This window comes from Petaurus breviceps, unplaced genomic scaffold (assembly GCF_028583685.1).
Source record: "Petaurus breviceps papuanus isolate PSGF00001 unplaced genomic scaffold, PetGlider_PUasm1.0 90887, whole genome shotgun sequence".
NCBI classification, from domain to species: Eukaryota; Metazoa; Chordata; class Mammalia; order Diprotodontia; family Petauridae; genus Petaurus; species Petaurus breviceps.
In genome coordinates, this window is record NW_027187370.1 from 2481150 (window position 1) to 2493477 (window position 12328).

Consider the following 12328-nt stretch of genomic DNA (forward strand, 5'->3'; position numbering starts at 1 on the left):
CATATACATGTATACATATACACATCTTATATATACATAGTGGTTTACATGTTATTTAGATTAGAATTAGAATGTGAGCTCCTTGAGGGCAAGGACTGCCTTTCTTTGTATTCTCAGGACCTAGCACAGTGCCTGGTACATAGTAAGCGCTTAATGAATATTTGTTGACTGATTGATCTGAGTTCATATCCTATTTTTGCCACTTATTAGATGTGTGGACAATATGCAATTAGGTCACTTAATCTCCCTCAGCTCTTAGTTTCCTCTCCTGTAAAATGGGAGTGATGATGGCACTTATCTCAATGCTCTGAGTATCAAATGACAACAATCCATGTAAAGTGCTTTCTAAGTCTTAAAGTGCTATATAAATGCTAGCTATTATTATGCTTGCATCTGCTAATATAGACCCGGCCTAGTTTCAACCCCATGAACCAGGATGCCCAGCATAATAATAATAATAATAAGCTTAGCACTTCAAAACTCACCACCACGAGGCTAGCTGGAATCTTGATGGGCCAACCTCCTTTCAATTTGCGTCTGCTGTCCTGCCTAGTTTTAACTCCAGGGAACAAAATGTCCTCTGCTGTCCTGTCCCCCTCCTCCTCCTTTCCTGCCTCTTTTTGTGGGTTGTCTTCCCCTTTAGATTGTAAGCTCCTTGAGGGCAGGGACTGTCTTTCTTTTTATTAATTATACCCCCAGCACTTAGCACAGTGCTTGACATATAGTAGGCATTTAATAAATGTTTATTGGATTAGAGATGAATTCATTTAAAAAAATAGTCTTGGTCACAGAGAACATGGTATAGTACATGGAATGCTGGACTTGGAAAACCTGTATGACTCTGGGCAAATCACAATTCTCTGAGCCTTAGTTTCCTCATCTGCAAAATGGGGTGTTGTATTAGATGGCCTCTAGGATCTCTTCTAGCTCTAAATCTATGATCCTTTCAGTAGAAAGGTGGTAGACTAAGGGAGCAGAATATGGCATACACTGTCAGATTTGATGACAAGATGTCAATCACATTTTCTTTTCTTTGATTCAAAAGAAGGTTCTGTTGGCCTGGTGTATATTCAGAAGTGGCTGTGGTATTACAAAGTAAAAATCATCTTTCAAACATAAACAAATTTAAATTTTTTTAAAAAGAAAATAGAGAGTCCTTGGTAGTATTTTGTACAGCTATGGTGCAATGAAATCAGCATTAAAGGAAGATGAGCCAACAGTGAAATACAGAATGGATCAGAAAGGGAGAGACCTATTGCTTCAATCTAAGTTGAACAAGATTATTTATTATTATTATTATTTTACAGAACCAGAAATTTCATTGAAATAGGTTATGAGAAAACCTAATGTACTAATTCAGATAATCACTTGGACACTTGTTTTTACAACTTAAATTCTTTTTTTTTAATTTATTTACTTTTAGTTTACAATATTCAGTTCCACAAGTTTTTGAGTTCCAAATTTTCTCCCTCTCCTCCCCCCTCCCCCCCCACCATGGCAGCATTCAATTTAATATAGATAATACATATACCTTCACATTAAATATTAGTCAAGGACAACTTAAATTCTTAGGGAATGTCAATATGGGTGTCTGGGTGGTGCTATGGTTATAGAGCTGGACTTCATGGACATGAGTCCAAATCTTGGAGACACCAATCAGGAGATTGTTGCATCAATCCAGTCATGAGATAGTGAGACCTGGACTAAGTTAATAATGGCAGAAATGAAGAGGAGGGGACAGATTTAAATCTGTGCAATCTGAGGAACATCATGAATGAAGAATTGGAGGGACTTGATGTCTTAATTATTGTATATAGGGGATGAACCATGGGCATTTAAAAATGAACAGGTTTTATGGGAACTCTTATATGAATTGATGCAAAGTGAAATCATCAGAACCTGAAGAACACCATGCACGGTAACAATGACATTGTAACAATGTTCAAATTTGAAAGACCTATCTACTCTGATTAAGACAATGAACCAAGACAATTCCAAAGGACCCATGATGAAAAATGCTATCCACCTCCAGAGAGAGAACTGATGAACTCTGAAAGCAGACTGGAGTATACTTTTTTAACTTTGTTTTTCTTGGGGATTTTTGTGTGTTTTCTTTTACAACATGGCTAATGTGGAAATATATTTTGCATGACTTCATGTGTATAATTAATATATTATTGCTTGCCTTCTCAGGGCTGGGAGAGGGATAGAAGAGAGATAATTTGGAACTCAATTTTTTTTTAAAATGGATGTTAATTTTTAAAAATGTAATTAGGAAATATTTAACAAAATAAAAATACTTTTTCTTAATGACACAGGTTTTACAACTGAGTAATAGAGAGAACAACGTCACTAACAGAGACAGGGAAATTGGAATGGGAAGCTGTTTTGAAAGGTAAGAGTTCAATTTTGAACATGTAGAGTTTGAAAGGATGGTGAAAAAGTCAAGTGTAAATATCCAGCAGAATACTAGAAATCTGGGATTGGAGCTTCTGATAGATGGGAAGACCAGAGAGGTAGATTTGGGAGTTAGTTCCATATTGGAGAAAACTGAAGCCACTGGAATCAATGAGATTTCTTGGAAAGACAAGGAGAGATCATAGTTTAGAAGACTGAGCCTTAGTAAATGCTAACCTTTAATGGATTGTAGGAGGAAGAGGAGTAGAAACCAGTGAAAGCTCCAGAAAAGTGGTCAGAGCAATAGAACCAAGCAAGACAGCAGAGTATCCAAGAGATGATAGTTTCTTTCTTTAATAATATTTTAATTTTTCCCAATTACATGTAAAAAAAGTTTTAACATTCATTTTTTAAATTTTGTTTTTTTCTTTTTTTTGGAGGGGAGAAGATAGGGCAATTGGGGTTAAGTGACTTGCCCAAGGTCACACAGCTAGCTATTAAGTGTGTCAAGTGTCTGAGGTCGGATTTGAACCAAGGTCCTCCTGACCCCAGGGCTCTATTTACTGAGCCACCTAGCTGCCCCCTTTAAACTTCTGAGTTCCACATTTTTCCCTTCCCCCCCTGTAAGACAGTAAGAAATTTGATATAGGTTATATAAGTGTAATCATGTAAAACATATTTCCATATCAGTCATATTATGAAAGAAGAAATAGATCACAAGAAAAACACACATACAAAAAGTGAAAATAGTCCTTCAATCTGCATTCAAACTCCATCAGTTCTTTTTCTGGATGTGGATAGCATTTTTCATAATGAGTCATTTGGAATTGTCTTGAATCTTTGTATTGCTGAGAATAGCTAAGTCATTCACAGTTGATCATAATACAATGTTGCTATTATTGTATGTAGTTCTGTTCACTTCATTTTGCATCAGTTCATGTAAGTCTGTCCAGGTTTTTCTGAAATCTGTCTGCTCATCATTTTCATTTTGTCTTTTTGGAGGGGGTACGACAAGGCAATTGAGGTTAAGTGACTCGCCCAAGGTCACACAGCTATTAAGTGTGTCAAGTGTCTGAGGCTAGATTTGAACTCAGGTCCTCCTGACTCCAGGGCCAGTGCTCTACTCACTGCTTATTTCTTATAGCACAAAAACTATTCCATTACAGTCATATACCACAACTTGTTTAGTCATTCCCCAAATGATGGTCATCCCCTCAATTTTATATTTTGTAAAAATGGGTCCTTTCCTCCCCACCCCCTTTTTAAATCTCTTTGGGATACAGATCTAGTAGTGATATTGCTGGATCAAAGGGTATGCAGAGTTTGATTCCTTTTGGGGCACAGTTCCAAATTACTCTCCCAATCAACTGGATCTATTCACAACTGAGGCAATGGAGTTTCAAAAAAAGGAGAACACACTGTACATTTAAGCAATGATAAATATAAAAAATCCAGAGAAGCATGGGAAGACTTATGTGAAATGAAACTGAATAAATTAAGCAGCACCAGGAAAACAATATACATAATGACCAAAATAATGTAAATAGAAAGTATAAAAAATAATAGAATTCCATATCATCAAAATGGCCTAGGTTGGCTCCAAAGAGGAGATGAGAAAATGGACCAGTTTCCCTTCATTGAAGAGGTGGGGGCCTATGGGCATGGAATATTGCATATACCATCACACTTGGTTGATGTGTTGGTTAGTTTTTTTTGAAGTACTTTTTGCTGTCTCTTTGCAAAAAGAAAAAGTCAAAATAGATTTTTTTTTAAAGAATTCTTTGTTTCAAGGAATGACTCATTGGTTAGAGAAGGAATGAAAGATATATTTAGTAATGAAGGTTCATGAAAAAGAAAAAGATATCAATGAAATAAATCAATGAAAATGTTTCAAAAGATGGAGAAGTTCATGTGGTTTATTGCCTTATAGGAAACTGAACCCCAGAAAAAAAGAAATATATCTTACCAAATTAGATAATATTTAAATATGTCTTATCAAATGAGTTAATATTTATAAAGCCTTTAGAACAGTGCCTGGTACTTAATAGGTACTATAAAAATTGGCATTCCTTCCCCTACCTCCAACTTCCCTTCCCTTATTCAAGATCACATAGTGTGTCAGTAGTTGAGTTAAGGTTGATTCAATTCCACTCTATTCAACAAGCTTTATTAAAGTGCCTACTGTGTGTAAGCCACTATGTTAAGAATACAAATCTCCTGACTTCCAGTGGTTGACTGTCCCAGGGCTGGACCATATCCTGTGTTCTTCTGTGAGACTGAGCTCCTTGTAGGAATTATCTTTTGCCTTTCCTTGTACCCCAGAGTTTAGCACAATGCCCAGCACAATAGGAAATTAATAAATGGATATCAACTGACAAGTTGTCAGTGGATCTTTGCTGTGGGCATAGACATCTCCCCTTGGCTAGGCTCAGTGGGCACTCTTTCAAGGCTGAGGGCTTGGATTGCTCAGCTAAAAAGCTTCTTAAATAGAGGCAGTGGAGAGTTAGGGACTGGACCTGTGATTTCATTTGTATAGGGAACTCCCAGGAGAGAAAACTCCCTTTACTAGGGCAGATCAGCACCCTCTCTCATAACACATAGACTTATAGAATTGCCTAGAGCACTGAGAGGTTAAATTTCTTAACCAGGGTCAAATTTACCTAGTTTGTTAGAGGCAGGACCTCAACTCAGATCTTCCTGACTTCAGGATCTACTTTCTAACATCTATGCCCTAAGGCTCTCTAAGTAATATAGTAGGAACATTGTGGTCAGTGGAGTCCTGGGCCTGGAGTCAGGAAGACTTATCTTCGTGAGTTCAACTCTGGCCTCAGGCACTTACTAGCTGTGTGATCCTGGGCAAGTCACTTAACCTTGCTTGTTTCCATTTTCTCATTTGTAAAATGTGATAGAAAAGGAAATGGCAAACCACTCTGGTATCTCTGCCAAGAAAACCTCAATGGGGTCATGAAGAGTTGGGCACGACTGAACAATAGAAACACTGATATTTAGAGTCATAAGAGTATCCATAGTGGGCCAGCTAGGTGGCACAGTGCACAGAGCACCAGACCTGGAGTCAGGAGGACCTGAGTTCAAATGCGACCTCAGACACTTTACACAATTACTAGCTGTGTGACTTTGGGCAAGTCACTTAACCCCAATTGCCCTCTAAAAAGAAAAAAAAAGAGTATCCACTTCTTAGTGGTATAAGCTTGGAAAAGTCACTCTCCTCTAGGCTTCAGTTTCCTTATCTAAATAATGAGGTAAAGAGGTATTTTTTTTTCATTGTTATAATGGAAAATTCTGAGTGTGCGGCATATCAAGAGGCAACTGTGGTATAAATAAAAATAAAAGAGATCACTAAAATTTAAAATAGTTTTAAAAATAAGGGGTCATTGGAGGTTTTTGGAGGGGAGGGGTGTGACCTAAAAAACCCAGCATTTTAGGAAGATTAAGCTGATTGTGATATGCAGTGGAGCTTGGAGATGGAGGTATCAATTAGAAGGCTGTTGCTTCAAATGGAGTTGTGCTAAATTATCTAATTTTTGTGCAGGACCCAAGATTTTACCAGAATAAGAAACTGAGAAAATCCCCTCTACCAATGCCTAAGTGAGCATCTGGACACCTGCTAAAGGAACTTAAGGTCCTATACAGTGCCAGTCTGAGCAGCTAGGTGGAACTGTGGATAGTCAGGAAGACCTGAATTCCAATCCTGCTTTAGATGCTTGCTGTGACCCTGAGCAAATCACTTAATTACTGTCAGCCTTGGTTTCCTCATCTGTAAAACAGGGATATGCTCACAAGATTGTTGTGAGGAATGATGAGAAAATATGGATAAAGTGTTTTGCAAACCTTAAAGTGCTAGAGAAAGATTTGCTGGAGCCCTGGAGTTGGAGTCAGGAAGCTCTGAGTTTTGAATTTTCTCTCAGATATTTACTAGTTGTATGACCCTGGACAAAGTTTCTCTGTTCCTCAGTTTTCTCATTTGTAAAATGAGGGGGTTGGACTCAGCCTCTAAGGTCCCTTTTAGCTCTAAATCTGTGATCCTGAGGGACATTGAAAGGTCAGTTGTCTTACAGTCAGATCTATCTTACAGATCATACAGTCAGCATGCATCAGGAATAGGACTTGAACCCAGACTCAGAGAGGGCTCTCTATCCTCTACATCAGTCTGCCTCAGACTAATAACTTCTACAATGTCTTCTAGTCCTGGATCCATGGACAGCTAGTGGCACATTGGATAAAGTACCATGCCTGGAGTCAGGAATACTCATCTTACTGAGTTCAAATCTGGTTTCAGACACTTACTAGCTGTGTGACCCTGGGTAAGTCATTTCACCCTCTTTGCCTCCGTTTCCCATAAAATGAGCTGGAGAACAAAATGGCAAATCACTCCGGTATCCTTGCCAAGAAAACCCCAAAATGGGGTCATGAGGAGTTATATACAACTGCATAACAAAAGCCCTAAACTTTATGGTCTTTGCTATGAAGGGTTAATAACCTGAAAGCTAGACCAGAAGTATGTTTAAAAGTGAGACTCAATCTGCCCTATGTTTATTGCCCCTCTGTTCCTCTCTCCTTTGTTGTTCAGTGATTTTCATTCATTTTCCAGCTCTTTGTGACCCCATTTGGGATTTTCTTGGCAAAGTTGATGGAGTAGAGTGGTTTGCCACACGGTCTATGACCACCAGGTCTGAATGTGGCCCTTATACAGGGCCTGGGCCTAGCCCTTTACCCCTCCTAGATGTCCTCTAGCACTCAGGGCTCAAATAACAGAAGAATGAAGACCCTTTTCCTTCCATGCAGAAGAAATGGGAAAGGTTAATACTTTCCCAATCCAGCTTTATCCCTTTCAGCTGCCCAGCCAACCAAGTCACCCCTTTCCTGAAACAAACAAAAAAACAGGAGACAGACCCTCATCCCATCATTCAGGGAAACACCAGATATCCCTCCCCTCTACTCATTACAATCCTGGATCCAATCAACATTTTTCTTCCCCACCCCCAAAAAACTAATATGGCTGTTACCATGGCAGCAGGTGCCTGGCTTGGGGAAAGGAGGGGACAAGAGGAGACCTTAAGGACAGACCAGGGCCAGGTGGGGATAGTCAGGCGGCCACACTCTCCCTTATACCCCATGTCTCCTACCCAATATCTATTTTCTCAGCATCTATAATCCTCAGGCCTCTGCCCAGTCTGTCTCCATGGGAGAAAGGGGGAGAGAGTGTTTTTCTGGAAAGTTGAAAGAAATCGTTTTCTTGGAACTAAGAGACATGGGGGTATCCCCCAAACTGTACTTCCTTTCACAGTAGCCCCCCTCTGCCTATAAGGACATTCCACAAAAGTCCTAGTTTGGAGGTGAGAGAACCAGGAAGCATTCTTTTCCCTTGGGGAGAGTGGAGAACAAAGAAAAAGAAGATAGTTCACCTGAAGACAGACATAGACACATGTAGAGACAGGCAACCTTAGAAAACAGAGTTCAATATCCATCTCTGTGCCAGTTGCCTGAGGCTCTAGGAAGCTGGTGGTGAGGTGGGGGCCCACAGTTTGGCTTCTTGTCCCTTCTACCAGCCCCTGGGGACCTGGCTGTCCCAGATGCTAAGAGCCGGGAAGTGTGTCAGGGACTTGCATAAGCTCCCTTCATATTTCCATAAAGTCATAATTACTGATGGCTTGCTATGGCAGTTAGCTCATTAGAGTGGTGTCTGCCTCCAGGGGCCCAGGGGCACAAGACCTGCCTGGATGGAGGAAAGCTGAGACATGGGTTGGTTTCCTGGCCAACCCCACGGCCTTCCACCCATAGGCACTGCCCCCACCTTGTGACACCATTTAGGTAGAACTGCTGACTACCACTGCCCTCCTTCCCAGCATAGAGACCAAGAAAATCAGGAACAATGAACCACTCAACCCCGTTCTCCTAGTATCTCCAGATTTCATGGCTGGGGATACCTAAGTAGAAGTGAACTATTAATTATTCCAGCCCCAGCATTTTCAGTCTATTCAGAAGGGGTCAGGGATACTAGGGAGGAAGTGAAGGGGCTTAAAGTCTTCTCATTTGAGCATAAAATACATTAGGTCTTGCTGAAGGGACACAGAGAATCCATCAAGGCCCAGATTTAAGGTTATTCCATCTCCTACCGTGTTCAAATCAACATCAACCTCTCCTCCTTTATTTCTCCCCCAGAAGAAACATCTTAGATAATTACTTGCTTATACAGCCCTCATGGTGGTCAGGAGGTCAGTCCAGTCTGACTGTTATCCCATCTTATTGCTGTGTTACTTCTCACTCTTCCTTCCTCCCCCTCCTCCTCCTCCCTAAATGAAATCCCTCTCCTCCTGTAACTCATTTCAGTTTCCAGTTGCAATGGAGGGTCCAACCTTATCTGAAACTGGGGTATGATTCTTCTATGGTCCCTCCTCCAGGAGCAAACACTCTAACTCCACTCTCTTTTCTGGGAACCTCAGTCCTCTGGGGTCTGGAAGCATTGAAGCACAATATGATAGAGGAGCAACAGACCTGAGCCCAATACTTTTTAGATTTGTGACCTTGGGCAACCTCTTTGAGACTGCTTTCTCATCTTCAAAACCAAAGTATTTGATCTACCTACCTCAAAGGGGTGTTGTGGGGAAAGCCCTCTGTTGACCTGAAAACACTCTGAAAATATGAGCTGTTATCATTATTAACAGGTCAGACGCAAGATTGGAGAGTGGCCTCTCATTAGGCAGTAGCAGCACAGGCCATGACTCAGATGCTATTAAAGAAAGACTATTCTGGTCAGGAGCATGAATGCTTCAGGAAGTCATCCAGTTCTCAAAGGACCTCCAGAGGTCATAGCATCCAACCCCCTGACTCAGTTAAGAAAGATACCTGAGGCCTGGGTGTGATATGTTGTTAGAAGTCTCCAGGGCTAGAAATTTCCCAGCCTCCCCCTTGGCCATCAACCCCACCATTTATTTCCATTTGAGAAGTTCTTCATAAGATCTAACTAGAATCTCTCTGAATGCCTGATAATCAAACCCATTTTTTCCCTCTCTCTTAGTCACTGTTCCCACTGTCAGTCCAGAAGAGTATGGGGAGAGTTTTCTCCCTGCCTGGAGAAATAAGAGGGAGAGGCAAGAAATTCTTTAAAAGGAAGAAAATGAGATAATAGAGCACCTGGGTAGTCCCTGACAAAAAGACTATAACATCTTTCCAGCTGATCACCAAATCCATGACCACAATCCCACATTACTGCTTTGTCTGGACCAGGATTTTGCCCCAAGAAGGAGGAAAACATAAGACCCTTCTTGGGAAAGCTCAAGCATCTGAAATTCTGGGACTGCAGAAGGGAAGGCTGTTCTGGACTGGGCAGAAAAATCTCTGGGAGGCATGGGGAAAGAGAGTGATTTCTGAGGATAAATGGCTTGAGGGCTGGTCTCAGGATAGGCTGTTTATCCTCTCCCTGCCTAATGCCTCTTAGAGGAACAGAGATGGAGGATACATGCTTCTAGATGAAGGGTATGTGTGTGTGTGTGTGTGTGTTAGGATGGTTCAGGGTCTCCTCATGTCTGCCCTTGTTCTACTTCCATAACTTGCAAATAAATCTCCTGCCCTGGGAATTGATAACCTGAGTGGGCTGGTAGGGGTAACAATGAGATCATCATGGCTTGGACAGGAGGGGTAGGGGGATGGCAAAGAAATGTTGGTAGTGGGAGGGGGAAAATGAACCTCCAGTAATCTCATTACTATATTCTCTCCAGGTGCCAAGTGAAGATAAATAAAGCTCCCCTCTTATCCTCCATCTAATCAAGTGCTCCCCAGCAAAACATCACAGACAGTGGGGAAGCAGTGGGTGAGAACAACTGGAGTCCATCCTGCCTGGGGTCCCCTGTTCACTCAAAAGAGGAGATCCTCCCCACCCAGAGAAATGCCTGGACCAAGGCAAAGAACTAAGCAATAGAGGAAGGTAGCCATAAAGATTCTCCTTTCTCAAGATGAAAGGGAAAATTGTGAGGGGAGGATTTGGGGAAACTGGTCTCTAGACAAGTGACAGTCATAGGAATCTGAAGATGTCAGGATGCTCCATAGGTAGGAGAACAAGAGAGTGAGATGTTTTCACTGCTCCTGTCCTCTCCCCCTCCTCCACCACCTCCCACCCCAACATTCCCATCCTTGCCAATCCTTAATTCAGATGCCTGGTCGCAGGGTCCCCAAATTCATCTAAAAATCCTTAATTCATGACAACCTACAAAAAAGTCTTTGGTTGATTAAGGATTTTTAGATGAATTTGGGAATCCTGAGACCAGGGATCTGATAGAACTTGACGGCTGAGACCCAAAGAGGCAATGAGAATTTCAAAATCACAAAATGATAATCTGGACAGAAATTCAGGTTTCTTCTCTCTGTTCACCAGACGTTAAAACTGGCCTGGTCACTTGCTGGCCAGTTCTGCTTGTCTCTTGCCTTTTCTCAGGGAAAGGACTGGCCTTCTTTGTAGTCCAGGAGTGGGTAGGGGTAGTATGGGGTCTCTCTTGACCTTAAGATGAGATAGCCGCATCCTTAGGCACTGTTCTCTATTTTTCAGCAACTCTCTCCCATAACTCTAGGAAAGTCCTTCCTTCAATCTAACCCTCATCACTCCTGTATCTCCGATCCTTTTTTGCCTCCTATCTATCCACCCAGTCTCATACCCAGGCAGAGAGGGGAAAATTAGCCTGGAAGTCCCTACTCTCCCTCCACGTCCCGTCCCTTTCTTTTCTTGAGGGTCCCCCCCCCAAATCCCCTCCTACTTTTTCTGATGCCTTCAGGCCCCACCTACCCTACTCCCCCCCACCCCCGTCAGAATGGCAGCCAATGGCTATTTGCCTAATTTGCATAGTGAATCGGGGGAGCAGGGAAAAGAAGGGGGTGGGGCCAAGCGACCTCTTAAATCAAAGTTGGGAGGCGAGGACTGGGCAGAGGGGATGCCAAGTGCCCAGGCAGGGGCTGGGGGGAGGTGGGTGGGGGGCGGGCTCAGAGGACAGTGGGGCCCGACCGGACACAGCCCTGAGCTCTCTTCCTCCATCCCTCCAACTCCTTCATTCCTCCTTTCCTCTCTCTTCTGCACAGCATCCTCTGCAAACCCTCAGTGCCTGGGGGTCCCCTCTCCCCAATCTGCCTTTAATTACTCTTTCATTTAATTGTCTTCCTTCTTGTGGGGGCAGCCCCAGAACTTTCTCTACCTGCAGAGCAAATTAGGGTATTTGCTCGGCATTTTTAGGAGGGGGGGAGAAAAAGGGTTCCTCTTGGACTGATTTTTAAGGGGGGAGTCAGGCTCGAGAGCTATGGAAGAAGGGGGTAAAGGACCCCAGTGAGAACCTTCTTTCTCTTTCTGCCTGCCCTCACTCGAATCTAACCCAGCCCTCCTGCCCGGTCTTTACCCCCGCCCCCCCTCCCGCCCCCGCTACCCCCTTCACGCAGCGCCCCAGCTGCGGGACCACGATCATGACCGAAATGAGCGAGAAGGAGAATGAACCCGAGGACGCTGCCACTCAACCCTCCCCTGGGACTGTTTCCACCCTCCAGGAAACCAAGGTAACTTGGGGAGGGGTCTTTTTTTTTCTTCCCCTCCCTTCGCGTTCCTTCTTTCCAGCCCTGCAGTTCTCCCTTCCACTGCCAGCGGTCACCGCTTCTGTCCTACCCTCTCCTTGACCTGGGCTTGTTTTGTCCCCGCACTGCCGCGACACAGCCGATACATACAGCGACCAGAGTCAAGAACCCGTCGCGATAGCTCTCCCCTTCTCCCACTTACAAGGCAGGGCGGGCGCTGTCCAGCATAATCTGAGAACCTCTCAGCCTCTAGAGGGGACCAGGCTGCGAGCAAACTAGAAGGGGAGGGAGTAACTGACCACACGCTCATGCGCGCGCGTACACACACACACACACACACACACACACACACACACACACACACACA

The 12328-nt window shown here is 43.0% G+C and overlaps 1 protein-coding gene across 1 annotated transcript in view; it reads left to right on the forward strand.

Annotated features, from left to right (window-relative positions):
• The first annotated feature begins 11835 nt into the window (after window positions 1-11835).
• STAC2 (SH3 and cysteine rich domain 2) overlaps window positions 11836-12328 on the forward strand; it is an 11339-nt gene continuing 10846 nt past the window's right edge. The window contains exon 1 of the mRNA XM_069074191.1: window positions 11836-11946. Coding sequence (XP_068930292.1) covers window positions 11857-11946 — 90 coding nt within the window. The 5' untranslated portion in view covers window positions 11836-11856. The remainder of the gene's footprint in view (window positions 11947-12328) is intronic.